Raw genomic sequence first — 17,098 nt, 5'->3', positions numbered from 1 at the left:
TACAGAACTATTGGCATTTTTAATGGCCCTGCAGTGGACAGAAGAAAAGCGAATGAATAACATAGTTATTGCATCTGATAGCTACTCAGCACTGGAAAGCATAAAATCTGGCAGATCATCTTTTAGGATGGATATAATTAATGAAATATTCCATAAATTGTATAACATAGAGCTTATGGGTATATCAATTCAATTTATTTGGGTTCCTGCTCATGTTGGTGTAGTAGGGAATGAGAAGGTAGATGTTTTGGCGAAACAAATCTTTAAAATTAAAGCAGATAGATTTGAAAGTTCCACTGAGTAAAGCAGAAGCTAAAGTGTTGATAAGGAAATATGCACAGTCGCTATGGCAGGTACACTGGGATGGTATTGAAACAGGAAGACACTTATATAATATTCAACAACAAGTTGGTGCTGGGAGGAGAGAGAGCAGGAACAGAAATGAAGAGAATATTGTAACCCGTCTGAGAATAGGTCACACAGGATTGAATAGTACATTGTTTAAAATTGGCAAGCACCCAACAGGGGAATGTAATCACTGTAGTCAGCAAGAGACAGTTGAACATGTAATACTTCACTGCAGGAAATACAACAATGAAAAACATCATTTTATTCAGTCACTAATTAAAGCTGAGCATAAAGAGTTTTTTATGATATGTATACTAAAGGAAAAAGCTATATATTATTAAGTTAATTAAAGAAACGAAATTAAGTAAAAGAATTTAGCCTGTTTTTTTTCCCCTCATGAATTCCCATACATCTATCGTATTATATAAGTATGTATCCTGTCCACACTCCAGTCCAGTAGGAGGCGGAAATGCAGCTACAAGTTGGTTTGCCAACCGCCTATAAACACCGAAGAAGAAGAAGAAAACGAAAGTAACTGCGGAAAACACGCAGATAGCAAAACAAAGCGTTGCTCATTGGATTTGATCCATTCTATGTCCTAGAAAACATTTTATAGATACAACTTTAGCGCAGACTCTACTAATTTTAACACTCGCGGACATTGTTTTTGTATTTAATCCAATCTGTCTGAGAGATATGAGAATTATTGCTGACAAACTACAGGCCTAAAGGACAGAAAATGATCGTTTCAAATACTTATAAATGCTCTTCTTAGTGGACAAGACTGCAAGTAAGTTTTCCAAAAGGGGTTATTGAAAACCAATGTGTTTCTGAATGTGGTTATTCTACATGGCAATGCATTTGTTCATAACTGACTTTATTTGATCTAGTGTTTTGTGTTGCTGCTAACTCCAGATATTTCTTGATCTCATTAAGGATCATCATCTCCAGGTCAAACTGAACAGCAGATAGTTTTCTCAACCCAGTGCTGATCTCTGGCAGTTTATCTGCAGTATGTCAGAGGAGCGAGGAAAGGACTCTCCGTCTGAGATGAGTCTCTCACACAAACAGAGGTAAGACTGAGTCTGTTGTCAGACAATCATTTTAAACACTGATGGACTTTCACATGTTTGCTTTAACAAACAAAACCTTAACAAACCTAGCGTCTGTTGAATGGGCCAGCACTGCAGATTAGGGAGAGCTTTTGTTGGGAAAGTAGATCGCCGCTATCCAGCATTTGTCTTCAGATCGTGTGAGTTTGGACCATTTGTCACGTAGATACAGTACATAATGGAAATAAGTGATGTTTCAAGGGAACAGTGTGTTTTGGCTGTTGGAGAGGTTGTTGGTTTTGTCAGCATATTATCAACAGCACTCTTGTTATTTTCCTTGCCAGTATTGAAAAAGTAAATAGTCTTGTACAGAATGCCATTGTTATACAGGATGCCTTAAATATATATTAGTCCAACTTTCCCCTGTTCATTAAAGATGAAACTCTTGCTTGTAGAGCTTTAAATCCCGCTTGACTGTAAATCACTGTGGTTTGTTTTAGATGACAGGTTTAAGTGATCTTGAAGTATGATGTAGATGAGTTTGAGTTTGATTAGTTGGTTTTTGTTTCTTCTGATATAATGGGAGGGCCACATTAGAAGTGTATGTGCTGAGAAAGATAATGATGCTGAAACTGTAAATAATGAAAGGATGGGTGTTGAAGCTGGGGTCAGTGCCTCTATTGCTAGGGAAGATATAAATGAGGAAGGTGGGAGAAGTGAGACTATTGAGACTGAGGTGAATGTAGGTGAATGCTCCAGTGGCACAACATTAGATGCAGACAGAGTAGAAATCAAACTCGTGTGTTACATGAGGATGCTGCTGCTGTTACAGAAGAGAGTTTGGACACTGACATTTTCTGTTCTGTGATGGAAGGGGACTTATACTTTTCTCATTTATGCATTGGGGTATATATTGTACTTTCTTTTTAATTTTTTTTAAAATTGATTGTATTAAATAAAGTTTAAAAAAAAGCTCCTTTCATCTTTGTGTCTTTAGGTTAAGATCAGACTCTCATGTGTTCAGCTCTGCGTCTGTGAAGAGTGACCGGTCAAAAGATGAACCACCGTTTTTCAGTGAGGAAACACCTTCAGCTGCTGAAAGGTATTTCATGTGTTTTGTATTGTATGGCACTAGCTGATTTCTCCACTGGGATATTTGTGATAGAAATTAACTAAATAAAACAATAAATCACAGATCATAATATCTGCTTTCCTTTTTATTGAAGTTGATCTGCAGCTACTTTTCAGTAATACAATTACACAAGCAGCAACAAAGAGCATCCACGATGGAAACATCTACTTAATGACTATTTACAGCATTAAATCATTTCAAATTAGACTGAAGAACTCCTGTAATACTGTTTTTTTTGTCCTGTTCTTTGCATTATTAGTTCTCTCCTTTATAGCACAGAGATATAGGATCCAGTTTTTACCTAAATGTGTACTTCAATAGAACCTTCTCTTTAACAGCTGATGCTTGCTCTTTGTGTTTGATTAAAGAATAAGACGTTTTTCTAAAATTTTGCTTTAACCACATTTCATTTTATTCACAATTTTAACAGGCTGCAATGTGAAACATTAGATTCAGACGTCCAGATTAACAGGAACCACAAGAATTTCACAGACAAACTCCCTGAAATCTTCCAGGTAGGAAAATATTTTCTAAATGTTTAGATTTATAACAAACAAATTGGTTACTGGGCAGTGTTTTACAAATATTAATTACTAATTATAAAATTTGGACCAAATATGGATGTGGAATTGGTTACATTTTGTTGTTTTGTCTTTGTCTTTATTTATTTATTTATTTTGCTTTGTTTGTAGGATCTTGAGAAGAAAATAATACAATTTCTAAAGAATGAGCTGGACATGTTTAAGAAAATATTACAAAAAGAGAACATGCAATACGTGAAGGACTTTAATGAGAACAGATGCAGTATGAAAGAAGCAGCTCTTGATCTCACGCTCTACTTCCTGAGAGAAATGAAGCACAATGAAGCTGCTAATACTCTAGAAGGTAAGAGACTCTGTTAGCTGCTTCCAGCCCTGTGTCAATATGTTTCCTCTTCCTCAATCACTGTTATGACTCATATGTCTCTCATATAATGTGTTCATAACCTATGCTGTTTCTTACAATAACAGTCTTCCTTTAGACTTCCACATTCTGCTCCAAACATAACAAACCCAGAGACTAAACAATCTGTCTATTTTATTCCTTTATTTAGATGAGCTGCTCTTCATTCGTCAGCTAAAATGTAGCCTAAAGGAGAAATATCAGTGTGTGTTTGAAGGAATTGCAAAGCAAGGTGACTCTACTCTTCTGAATAACATCTACACAGATCTCTATATCACTCAGGGTTGTAGTGAACAGGTCAATACTGAACATGAGGTAAGACAGATTGAAGTTGCTTCCAGACGTCATGAATCACAAGAAATACAGGTTGAGTGCAGAAATTTGTTTGAAGCACCTGAACAAGACAAGCAGATCAGAACTGTACTGACAAAAGGAGTTGCTGGCATCGGAAAATCAGTCTCTGTGCAAAAGTTTGTTCTGGATTGGGCCGAAGGAAAAGAAAACCAGGATATCAGCTTCATATTTCCTCTTCCATTCAGAGAGATGAACTTAAAGGAGAAAGAAAAACTAAGCTTAATGCACCTTATAACTCAGTTTTTCCCAGAGATAAAAAATCTAAACCTTACAAGAAGGAACCAAAAAGTCCTGTTCATTCTTGATGGTTTGGATGAATTCCGTCTTCCTCTAAACTTCAATCATAATAAGATGTGTTCTGATGTATCTTCACCAGTCTCTCTGGATGTTCTCCTAACAAACCTCATGAAGGGAATTCTGCTTCCTTCTGCTCTCATCTGGATCACCACCAGACCAGCAGCTGCCAGTAAGATTCCTCCTGACTGTATCGACCGGCTGACAGAGATACGAGGATTCAATGATGCACAAAAGGAGGAGTACTTCAGAAAAAGAATCACGGATGAGAATCTGGCCAAAGAAATCATTGATCATGTTAAACAATCAAAGAGTCTCTTTATCATGTGCCACATCCCAGTCTTCTGCTGGATTTCAGCCACTGTTCTCCAGAACATTTTAGAGGAGAAAAGAAATAATGTGAAAAACAATCAGGCTGATGATGCCTCCAAAACACTGCAGGAGTCAAATACTGAAGACACTCCCAAGACTCTGACACAAATGTACACACACTTTCTCAGATTTCAGATCCAGCAGAGCAGACAAAAGTATGATGGAGATTATACACCAGATGTTTCCTGGGATAAAGATGCCATCTTTTCACTGGGGAAACTGGCATTTCATCAGCTGGAAAGAAACAATGTGATCTTCTATGAGACAGATCTGGAAGCCTGTGGTATTGACATCTATAAGGCATCAGTGTATTCAGGCATGTGTACCCAGATCTTTAAGGAGGAAACTGGGATTGTTCTTGGTACCATGTACTGCTTTGTTCACTTGAGCATTCAAGAGTTTATTGCAGCTCTTTATGCACATCTGTTTCTAGACATAAAGAAGAGAAGTTTATTTGTTCAAGAGTCTACAGAACAGGAAAACAAAAGTAAAACTATGATTGATTTGCTCAAGACTGCAGTGGACAAGGCACTAGAGAGTGATAATGGACATCTGGACCTTTTTCTTCGATTCCTCCTTGGTTTGTCACTCCAGTCCAATCAGAGACTCTTACAGGGTCTGTTGACACAGCAAAATGATAATGACCAGATCAAAGAGGAAATAGTTCAGTACATCAAGCAGAAATTTGAAGGTAATCTGTCTCCAGAGAGATCCATCAATCTGTTCTACTGTCTGAATGAACTGAACGACCAAACTCTGGTGAAAGACATTCAGACCCACCTTAGCAAAGGAAGTCTCTCATCTGCTGATCTTTCACCTGCCCAGTGGTCTGCTTTGGCCTTTGTGTTGTTGACATCAGAGGAGGAGCTGGAGGAGTTTGAGCTTCAGAAATTCAAGAAATCAGACGAGTGTCTCATTAGATTATTGGCAGTCATCAAAACCTCCAAAAGAGCTCTGTAAGTTAATCATTTCTTGTATTTATCAGAGAAATACATTTATCTAGGGTTCCCAAGAATTTTGGAAAACCTGGAAAATGTATTCCTGATATTTTTTTTTTATTTAAAAGATGGAAAACTAGATGATGGTTAGTCCATCAAATGTCCACTCAAATGTGTGCAGTAAATGTCAACAGATAATCCGCTAACTAGTGATTGTGGTTTATTGTAATGTATAATTCCAGTCTTTCTGCAGTACCAGTAGTACCAAATACTGGGTCAGTGTGGTACCCGCTGATAGACAGCTGCTCAAACATTCCTGTGCATATTTTTGTGAGCACTTTGTAAACAGTATTGTGTTTTTACAACATGTTTTACAGCCAGTGTTGAGCACATGATCATAAGAGTTAAGGTGTTTAATCAGTAATCACTTAGTAATGCTTTTCCTTCAAGCCATAGAACTAACACTTTCTAATGTATAAATCATTGTAATTAAAGCTGTAGATTGACTATTAATAATTATTATTTGTATTTAGCAAATGTATTTAATCTAATATTCTGTAATCTTATTTCCTTCGTAGGTTAAATGATTGTGGCTTAACAGACAAAAGCTGTTCAGCTCTGGCTACAGTTCTTGGATCAGATACCAGTCTGAAAGAGCTGAACATGAGCAATAATAATCTGCAGGATTTAGGAGTGAAGCTGCTCTGCTCTGGTCTGGAAAATATGAAGTGTCATTTGGAGATACTGAGGTAAATTGTGTGACAGTAGACCAAAATTGAGGTCAACAAAAGCATAAGGTGAAAAACAGACTTGGATAATTTTCAATTACAGTATCAGTACTGTAAAGTTTATTTTCATTTAGTTTTAACATGTTTTACCAGTAAAAACAATCCAATTGTGGTACAGCACTGTAATTCAGGATTTTTAGCACCCAAACCCCATAAAAATCACAATAACTCATAAACATTAGTTCTGGTAATATTCTTTTTAATTGTTGAACATTTTCTTTTTAAAAGTACAAACTACAAAATCGATCTCTAGGATACAGCAGGAAAAAAAGAGCATCACCAGAGTCCCCTGGAGACTTTGTATCATGGCAAACATACACATACTGAAAAGCAAAAATAAGAACACTATCAGTCGTAAGTTTTTGAACACTAAGATTTGTAATGTTTTTTTAAAGAATTTTCTTCTGATCATTAAGCCTGCATTAATTTGATCCAAATTACAGCAAAAGCAGTAAAATTGTGATATATTTTTATTATCTAAATGAACTGCTATTTGAATATATTTTAAAATGTAATTTATTCCTGGAGTCAAAGCTGAATTTTCAGTATAATTACTCGTCTTCAGTATCACATGATCCTTAAGAAATCATTCTAGTATGCTGATAAACATATTTTATTGTCATTATTATCAATATTTAAAACAGTTGAGTAAATGTAAGGATTCTTTGCTGAATAGAAAGATATTATTTAGCAAGGATGATTTAAATTGATCAAAAGTGATGATACAGACATTTATAGTGTTACAAACTATTTCTATTTCTGATAAATGCTGTTTATGTGAACTTTCTATTCATCAAAGAAATAAATGACATTTAAAAAAAATGTGTGTATATATATATATATATATATATAATTGTTATTTTAAATAATATAAATGGTCCAAATGTGTACTGTTTTTGCTGTACTTTGGATCAAATAAATGCAGGCTTAGTGAGCAGAAGAGACCTTCTTTAAAAAACATTAAAAATCTTACTGTTCAAAAGCTTTTTTTTTAATTTATATAGAGTGTTTATAGAATTTGCCTCAACTGTCAAACTGCTGTATGCATTAAAAAAAACATTATATACTACATATGAACGTAAGAAAATTTTTATTGATTATTTTATAATGAATTGTATGAATGGGCCAGTGAATCACTGATTGAAGGTGTTTAAAAAAGGTTAATTCAGTAATAAAACTGGTGTGTGCAGAGATGACAAACATGGCTTTGTTTAGAACCATTTTTACTAAATGGAGCAAAAAGACAATATTTTCTTCATGATTTAGACATGGTTATCAACAACATTTGGTTCCCAGGGAATAAATACCTTACAAATGTGTACTTTAAATACAATATAACTTGCTTAGGATAAAAGCATCTGAAAAATGCATGAATGTAAATGCAATGTAAAACAAAATCAAATGGACAGCTGGCTGTATGATGATTCTGCCCCTGATGGTCAGCATCTAGTTTGTGCACGTTGATACACACATTTCTTACTTAAACATCATTTGAGGAGATTTACTTTGCTAGATATGAAGAGGCGGCGTAGAAAAGATATTATGCTTCTCTGTGACTAACGTTAAATTTGTCAACTTTGGCTTACTGACATTATTAGCTCACCAGATAATGTTATCATCGATATAGCAGTCATTCACAAGAAGAGGATCCAAAATATACCTCCGACGTTACAGACAACATCCAGACCAGAAACTTGAAAATAACAAACAAAATAAGGGCTTGAAAATACTGTTTAAAATCTGGACAGAAACAGCGTTGTTGGCTAACGCACTTTACCTCAGTATTTCACCTCAGTTTGCTGTTAAGGTTAAATCAGATGAGCTAACTTACATTAAAATGCAACAGAATGTACAAACGTGTTTCTCTGTTTAACTAAGTTTATTTCGACTAATATAGATCACCTTAACTTACTCACCAGTCCATGTTTTCACCGTTATGGCCATAAGTCAGGAAAAAAGGCTACCAACATGAAAAATACGATGAATATTGTTAGTTTGCTGTTAACAGGTTAAAACATCTTAAAATTGCTCAGTTTTTCAGTTTTCAGTTTTCAACAGAAATAAACTAACCTTTTTGTGAAGTTAATGATGGTGCAACATTTCTCTTTTTTCCTTTTACCGCCACTTCCTCTCAACAGGAGAAAATAAATCTCCCTTGCCATTGGTCAGTTTTTCGTGGGCAAGTTCACCGCTGTAAATTTACAGTAGGATTTACAGTAGTGGAGAATTACAGTAGTGATCATATATTTTCCCACAATCCTTTGCAGTTTACAGTAAAATACTTATCTTGCTGTATGCGATCTTACAGTATCCTACTGTAGATATTACAGTAAAATACTGTTCATATTACTGAAATCGGTTGCAGTGTAGTTTATGAATACGTTAACATGAGCAAAGATTAAGTCAAGCTGAAGATGCCTTGTTTATGTGAACTAATGCATTAACTAACGTTTAATACAACCTTATTGTAAAGTGTTACTGGGTTGGCTTTTATTTTTTATTTTTTTAAATAGCTGTATAAATAGAAAAATAGCTGAAATCCCTAATCTGGTGAAATAAACAAGTTGATCTGTTTTTCCTCCGTTTTATTTGCCTTTAAAATGATGTGACTTATTTCATTTTATTCTTATTTTCTGCTCTTCCTCTTTCTGCCAATGTAGGTTAAGAAACTGTAAAATGACAGATGAAGGTTGTTCTGCTGTGACTTCAGCTCTGAAATCAAACCCATCACACCTGAGAGAACTGAACCTGAGCTGGAATAAACTAGGAGACTCTGGAGTGAAAAACCTCAGTGATCTACTGATGAACCCACAATTCAAGCTGGAGAAACTAGAGTTAGTATCATTATACTGTACAGCAGTTACAGTCAGATTAAAGTTCACTGTTTAGTTTAGGACCACTGGACTCTTGACATCTTTGCTGTGAAACAAAACAGAAGTAAAAACAAAAAACAGTCTAACAGATGATTCTGATAATTAGATTTTTTAGACTAATGGTATATTTTTCTAAATCTTTTATTAAGGGAAATGTCTATTATTTAGCATATTTGTACATAGTTAGAAATTGTAAACTACACTCCAAAATATATTACACATTATTTGATTTGATTGATTTTATGATTTTCGTGAAAATAGACATTTAATTTAGTTAATTGTTCTGTTGTGTGTATACTGATTCTATGTATTGATTCACTATTTGTTGACTGAGGATGAGTCCAGACTTGGATTGTAACTAGTGTCCTCAAATACTCCTGTCTTGGTTTGTTTCATGGTTTATTAGTGACTGTATAGCATTTGCTGATGATCATCATAGATCTGAGTCATTGTTCTTTCTCTTTCTGCCTTCAGTCTGTGTGGATGCAGTATTACAGAGAAACAGTGTCTCATCCTGACTTCAGCTCTGAAATCAAACCCATCACACCTGAGAGAACTGGACCTGAGCTGGAATCAAATCACAAACACAGGAGTGAATGACTTATGTGACGTACTGAAGGATTCACACTGTAAACTGGAGAGATTGAGGTCAGTAACATTCACATACAAGAATCAAAATGATTAAAATCACTTCAACAGTTTAAACCTAAACACTTTCTAAACCAGTGGTTCTTAATTCCAGTCCTCACGTACCCCGCTCTGAATATTTAGCATGTTTCTCTTTGCTAACACACCTGATTCAGATCATCAGCTCATTAGAAGTGAGCTCCGTGCATGAACTGTGTTCTGATTGACATGATCACTACATAGTGTCCATTGCTCCCTACTCCCTGAGCACGGGAAATCTGTTGAAGTTTACTACACTTCGAAACATGAATTCATGGATTTCTTACTAGAGAAGTTTAAAGTTTGACAATAATATTCCTCTGTAAATAAATACTATTTAAATTCACGTCTCGCACACTTCAATGCCCTTTGAATGGAACATATATGTTCGCTTAGAACTGGAGTCATGGGGGAATATCCTGTGATGTCCACTTCTCAGGACACTTACAGACGAATAGAACAAACGTCTGAAGCAACAAGAGAAACATACAAGATGTAACATAGGCTCAGAGACATTCGGATCCATGTGCAAGGCTTTATTGAATATAACACAACTCACGGGAATTCCAATAGAGTAGTTACAAAGCAGGCGGGAATCAACAGGGCTGGCAGCAAGAATCGTCAACGATAGAAACAGTCCAGGGTCATACACGGAAAGGCAAACACAGGGAAAAACGCTCAGAAATATGTCCATGGGAACGATAAGACTTCGCAAAGAAGTTCAGAATGTCCGCGCCTTAAAAAGGCTAGAAATCACTGAGAGAATAGACAACACCTGACCTGAGGCGGAACAGACCGAGGTACGTGTGTAAACAGAGTCCGGGTAGGAACTAAAATGTGGGTGAAGGTTCCCGCTGCGACCGTTCGGAGAGGGCCACAGAGGCACCGTCTGTGACACAAGATGTGTAGAGTGGGGTTCTCGAGGACTGAAATCAAGAGCCGCTGGTTTAAGCTATGGATTGAAGCACTAGTGTGTGAGACTGTGCAAGAGCCACAAGAGAACATTTTGTAACTAAAAACATTGCAGAAAACATTCAGATGATTCAAAAAAGGGATGAGGACAATATCGACCATGACAAAAAGCGGTGAGGACATGTCCCACCCATAAATTACGCCTATGATTATTCTTTAAAAACAAGGTTTTAATAATTTTAGTTGTATTACATGCATTCTACTGACAAATTGTAGTGTATTTCTGCAGTTTTACTCAAATGAACTCAGTCAAATGCTCATGCAGTGACTCTCAGAGCAGTTCTGGAGATATTGTTCATGTATTTATGTCCTCAATTAGTGAGGCAGCAGATGTTAATATCACTGCAAGCCTCACGCGCTTCTGTATGAGTAGCAAACAAAACCACACATGTGCACCATTATAGAGACACACAGAATTGCACTTAAGTCTTTCTTTTGTAGCACTTTATCTATTTGTGTTAATAGATTTCAATTGCAATACATATTTCTAAAGGCTGTTTTGTCAAAATGAGTTTTTTCTTCTACACTGAGCCATAAATCTCCACTTCAGGAATATTTACATACACCAAACTTTGCAGTTTTATTCTTGTCTATATCCTGGAGCTTTTTACAGCAGGATTTGTTCATATATAATTTGCTTGATTTTATACAATTTATCTTCCCAAATTTATTTTTACATATATGTTTGTTTATTTTCAACAATTTTCATTGTTTAGGTCATTTCTAGAATAACTGATTAATGATCTGAATGTGACATTTTCATTCTGGTTCTAGGCTTTCAAACTGCAGTATCACTGAAGAAGGTTATAAAGCTCTGGCTTCAGCTCTGAGATCAAACCCTTCACACCTGATAGAGCTGGATCTCACAGGAAATGATCCTGGACAATCAGGAGTGAAGGAGCTCAATCATTTACTACAGGATCCAAACTGTCAACTCAAGACACTGAGGTGAGTATTGCTGGGTTATTTCAGATGTTACTTTATCTTTAATAGTACTGTTATTGTGGTTGATCATATTTCCATATTTGTGTCAGAGCATTTTTTTGTTGTCAGCATCACTAAAAGCCACTATCATGTGAAGTTTTAAAATTAAACAGCCAATGAAAAATGGCATAAAGTTTTAAATTAGGGACATAATTTTGCGCACTGGATGTAAATACTGTGAACATTTAGTGCTGCACTGTCTATCATATGTTAATGCCTCATTAAACAAATCTTTTAGTTTTATAGTATAAATTTATGTAAAATATATTGTTTATCATAAATGCCTTTTATACACAATGCAAATAGCAATGTGTAACGTGTTGTTGTTTTCAACTATTCATAACTGTCAGTTCACAGTGTATTTACTAATTAACATAAATCTTTTGAATTTAAAACTGTATTAGTAAATGATGAAACTTACATTAAGGTTATTAAATGCTAGTTGTTCATCATTAGTTCATGTTCACTAATGTAGTTAATGTTATCAAGTGAAGTTTCATAACTTGGATAAATAACTCACATCTTAATGGGTAATTTTGCTGATTTTTAACCTTTGCTTACCTTTATAACTTTTGTGTAGTTTGTAGTATATATAAATTAACAATGTGTAGTCTTTCTCCATGTTACCTGCACACAGATATCACCATTTATTTGTCAGCAAAAGTCTGCCGGAAGATGCAAAACACATTTAGTAAGATGATCATCATAGATCTGAGTCATTGTTCTTTCTCTTTCTGTCTTCAGTCTGTGTGGATGCAGTATTACAGAGAAACAGTGTCTCATCCTGACTTCAGCTCTGAAATCAAACCCATCACACCTGAGAGAACTGAACCTGAGCGGGAATAAACTAGGAGACTCTGGAGTGAAAAACCTCAGTGATCTACTGATGAACCCACAATTCAAGCTGGAGAAACTAGAGTTAGTATCATTATACTGTACAGCAGTTACAGTCAGATTAAAGTTTACTGTAGCATTACATCTTCCAGCCTTTACCATTCGTCATAAATATTCTAACTTATAAATAATTAGATTTAAAGTGTTAGGACTTTGATGGTACTTCTAGGGTGTAGGAAGTAACATTTAGATAATGAAAATTAGGTGAAGAGATGGTGGCAAGAAATCAAACCTAAATCGAAAAATACTGCCAAATAATGAAATTTATTTATACAAAAGTGAAGAATTTAAACAAAAGGATGAAATAAAAAAATATATACAGCGAGAAATATACACAAATCAAAATAAACCCAAACAAATCAATAAATAAACCCAGGGGGAAAAGGGAACGCAAGTGGCGCCAAAAGAAAGAAAATAATATAACAAAACCCAAGCTAACTTATCATTAACCTCTAACCTAACTTCAAATAAAAAGGAAAATAAAAGTCTTCAGTGTTAAAACCCCCTAAATTAACTATACTAACTATCAAAACAAAACATACAAGTGTGGCGCTCACTCGTAACCTGGGGTGTCTCTACAGTTGGATTAAGACGTGTGGTACCGTGTAAGTCACGTGACATCTTCCAAGTTCCTATCCTCTTTTCCCAGGGGAAAACTAGCGATCTCCAGATCGTAGAACGGATTGCAGAATGCGTATTTGCATCGAGAGGCTAATAACTGTAACAGGGTTCCCACGGGGTCTTAAGTCTAAAATTTAAACATGACAATTTAAGGCCTTAAAAAGTCTTAAATTTGCTGTTCTAGGTCTTAAATAATTTTACACAGGTCTTATTTTTCCGATGTCCATGTAACGCTACATCTAATGCTCATTTAAATTCTCTTTTTGTTGTTTCCATGGTGTTGTAGTTCTTTATTTCACTATTCCAAATATAATTTGCTGTATTTAAACTACAAATAAGACCAACATGCAATAGCCAATCAGCTTTCTGTTATTGGCGCGAGTCTCTCTCAGATTGTACCGCAGAAGTCAAATGGATTTAACTTTTTAGCTATGAGGAAGTGCAAGTTTAGCGATAATTAGCTTGAAAAAAGAAATGAATATAGGGCTTGGCTAAGGCCAGTTTCTAACAACTTTAGATTTTTTTTTCTCTGTGGAAGTTACTGCGTCTTCAGACAGAATCGCAGTAACGTTAGCAGAAATTGATAATGGATAGTGTATTTCTGGTCTATTTGTGAGAAACACACTGAGGTAAAAAATTAAAATGTATAGTTTATTTATAACATGATATAGTTTAGTAATTTACCAAGTGAGCTTTTTGCTGAAAATTCTCACAATTACAAATGTTACATTTAATTTTAGCTCAATAAACAAGTAGTTAGTCAAGTAGTTACTTACATATTAGACAAAATATTTCCACTGTTTTGTTCTGTTTCACCAACGGAAATAGTTCCAAACAAGGATCGCATTTTTTTTTACATCAGATATTTCTAGTGGTACTTTTGTGGGGATATTTTGTGTGTAATAGTATCTGCTGATATGAAAAGTTCACTGTATATCGTAGTAATAAATTTAATTAAATTTCATATAGGGTGGTATTAAAAAGGTCTTAAAAAGTCTTAAATTTCACTTGTTCATATCTGCAGAAACCCACTAGGGTTACTACTAGGACAGACAACAACGACCAGGCCAGAACAGAACTTAATTACACAGAAAATTTTATATGACATTTAATATATAAAACCTGATTTAGTATTATATTAACATTTTTTAAATACTTTGTTGTTAAAGCCTACACCCAGTGTTTTCATTAATAAAGTTCCCAAACACTGATGGTTGTTAGCTTTCTCAAGGCACATCAGCTGGCGAACCATTTGACAGAAAAGGCTTAGGAGTCTATATAAAGAAAGATAAGTTTACACAAACTTTATAGCTATGGCAGCGAGACAGCGAATACTTGTTTTAAATCAAAGACAGCGCCGTCCGCAGAGCCAGTTAGTGTATGTCAACTACTTTATAAGAGAAAGCTTTAGTCCACTGACTACCATGTCAGAAGAGACCATTAAAAAAATAACACCTGCCATGGGAGCAAATTGTGCAGCTCTTGCATCTTGTTGGCCCAGATTTACCTCGATTTTTCTTTTTTCTGGTTCATGGCTAGAAAATGTATAAACTTTTAAAATCCTTTTTTCACATGTAACTTTTCTATTAGACATTATGCTCAGTTTTGGACAAACAATGGTAAATGCAAATACTGTAATGCAAATCAACTGAAGGAACCAAGGGTGGAGAATAAATTTTTTACTGTACTGTATATCATAGCCACAGGAACGTTTCATTTCGCCAATATTTAAATTATTATAAGTGTTCACAGCCTAAACAAAATGTTGATATCATGTTAGAATCAACAAATCATATTGCATTTCTGTATCATTTATCACAATCATCTACAGCTACTGTAGCTCTTCAATAAGATGATCCTCAGAGATCTACATTTAGAAAAGTGTTTGAATTCGTCCAGAATGAATTAAGATTGCTGAAAGATCTATTGAGAATCATTCAAATTCTGCTCAGAATTCAGTTATAAACAGCGCTGATGTAGACTATGTCAGAAAACCAGAAGTAATGCCAACTTAAGCACAGTCGAATGTTATTACAGTATTCATTTCAGGGTTTGGACAACCTTTTGAGAGAGAAATTCAATCTCTTTTCAAAGACTTGAACATTTTGAACAAACATTTGTAGCACTTTGAAGCTCTGTTATATTGATTCCCAAAATAAAACTTTGTGGTAAACAAACACTTATGTAAAATTAAAAATAAATAGAATCATGATAACCTTGATTAATTGCAGAAAAATGTGTGATTTTTATTTTATTTTTTTAATTGATTGACAGACAGCACTAATCTTAACTCATTTATAGATGTTGGTAATATTAGTTTGTTTAGTGAATATGCATTTCAATGTAATTGTATAGGCAAGAGATCAGGATGGGCCCCATCCCCTTGGCCCCCTTCAAATTTTCAGTTTGATAATGCGGCCCCCAAATGAATCTTATTGAACAGCCCTGAGCTAGAACAGGGAAGATTAAGGAAAAGTTAAATTATTATTATTTATTTTTTTATGATCATTCTTCTTTCTGTCTTCAGTCTGTGTGAATGCAGTATTACAGAGAAACAGTGTCTCATCCTGACTTCAGCTCTGAAATCAAACCCATCACACCTGAGAGAACTGAACCTGAGCGGGAATCAAATCACAAACACAGGAGTGAATGACTTATGTGACGTACTGAAGGATTCACACTGTAAACTGGAGAGATTGAGGTCAGTAACATTCACATACAAGAATCAAAATGATGAAAATCACTTCAACAGTTTAAACCACAACACTTTCTACTCAATATGCTATCACTTCACATTATATTAATGTAATTAGCAATAAGCAATAAAAAAATAACATTCATTTTATTTATTTTTTAATAATCTTTTAAACATTGTTTTAAAACGTTGAACACTTTCCTTTTTTCCCTGTGTTTTTACCTTTATTATTATTATAGGACAGTATTAGGCCCATAATTCTTCACGTCAGTGAATTAATGCATGGATATGTAATAAACATTAGTACTCTTAAACTATGGAGTTAAATTAATGCCTTAAAGATTACACAAGAACACTTAGTGAACACAAGACTGTAAGCGTAAATTAAATTTGCATGCGCAAGAGACGCTTTGTAAAGGTGTAAATCGCATTTCAAGCGTAAGAAAAAAATCATTTGCAGTATTTTACTGTTACTCGTAAGTGTAATTCATGTATTGTGAAACTGCAGCTTCATGTTTACACAAAATAAATATGATTTGTATTCTTCTGACTTCCATTTTTGGCCCATTGTTTTTGCTAAAATATGGTCAATGAATATGATATGATCTGTGAATAGTGATTTACGCATGAAAACAACAGTTTAAAATATTTCAAAACGGATTGACTGCGTAGAACCAATCTGTATGTGTAAAAATACAAACCGTTGCAAATGTCTAAATGACTTGTTTGCTAAGAACGTGTTGTTCTTCTGGGTTGAATTCCAGGCTTTATACTGTAATCTATGGAGTTGTTTATGTGCCAAAATTAAACAAACAAATACAGCTTTTTGCAAGCGAACACAATCTGCTTTGCAAAGAAAAAATCGACTTTCAAACAAACAAAAAGTTCTATGCACAAACACAAGTCAATTTGAGAGAAAATGCAGAGGTATAACAAATATATGCATTGTGTGTTGCAAATATGCATACTTTTTGTGAGGAAAACTTGGTTTCTCACACGTGTACAGACAGATTTTCTCACAAATGCATCCATATCTTCTCACAAATGCAATGGAACAACTTCCTCTTGCAAAACAGCAGATGGCGCTATCGTTCAATTTACTCTATTCTCCCGAGACCTCGAACGTGTTTATATGGTTTACCCGGTGTTGGCTAGAAGGTATACATCTCCGAC

The 17,098-nt window shown here is 34.9% G+C and overlaps 2 protein-coding genes across 2 annotated transcripts in view; both read left to right on the top strand.

Annotated features, from left to right (window-relative positions):
- The first annotated feature begins 1,288 nt into the window (after window positions 1-1,288).
- Window positions 1,289-17,098, top strand: part of LOC141337897 (NLR family CARD domain-containing protein 3-like) — a 57,350-nt gene continuing 41,540 nt past the window's right edge. Inside the window, exon 1 of the mRNA XM_073843474.1 lies at window positions 1,289-1,421. Within this exon, the coding sequence (XP_073699575.1) occupies window positions 1,363-1,421 (59 nt within the window). The 5' untranslated portion in view covers window positions 1,289-1,362. The remainder of the gene's footprint in view (window positions 1,422-17,098) is intronic.
- Window positions 2,405-13,218, top strand: LOC141338828 (protein NLRC3-like). Its single transcript, XM_073844443.1, has 9 exons — window positions 2,405-2,502; window positions 2,963-3,047; window positions 3,225-3,417; window positions 3,626-5,450; window positions 6,011-6,181; window positions 8,881-9,054; window positions 9,568-9,741; window positions 12,460-12,633; window positions 13,191-13,218. Exons 3-9 carry the CDS (start codon window positions 3,270-3,272, stop codon window positions 13,216-13,218), a joined length of 2,694 nt encoding a protein of 897 aa, XP_073700544.1. The 5' UTR covers window positions 2,405-2,502; window positions 2,963-3,047; window positions 3,225-3,269.

This window comes from Garra rufa, chromosome 7, assembly GCF_049309525.1.
Source record: "Garra rufa chromosome 7, GarRuf1.0, whole genome shotgun sequence".
NCBI classification, from domain to species: domain Eukaryota; kingdom Metazoa; phylum Chordata; class Actinopteri; order Cypriniformes; family Cyprinidae; genus Garra; species Garra rufa.
Note: the sequence above shows the minus strand (reverse complement) of the source record. Positions and strands in the feature narration are given on the sequence as shown.

What these genes read in the sequence shown, in the direction of transcription:
- LOC141338828 (XM_073844443.1), top strand. Translation starts at nt 3,270, where the DNA reads ATGTTTAAGAAAATATTACAAAAAGAGAACATGCAATACGTGAAGGAC. An exon ending in TTCAAGCTGGAGAAACTAGA is followed by an intron (nt 9,055 to 9,567) that starts GTTAGTATCATT and finishes TTCTGCCTTCAG; the next exon opens with TCTGTGTGGATGCAGTATTA. An exon ending in TTCAAGCTGGAGAAACTAGA is followed by an intron (nt 12,634 to 13,190) that starts GTTAGTATCATT and finishes GTGTCTCTACAG; the next exon opens with TTGGATTAAGACGTGTGGTA.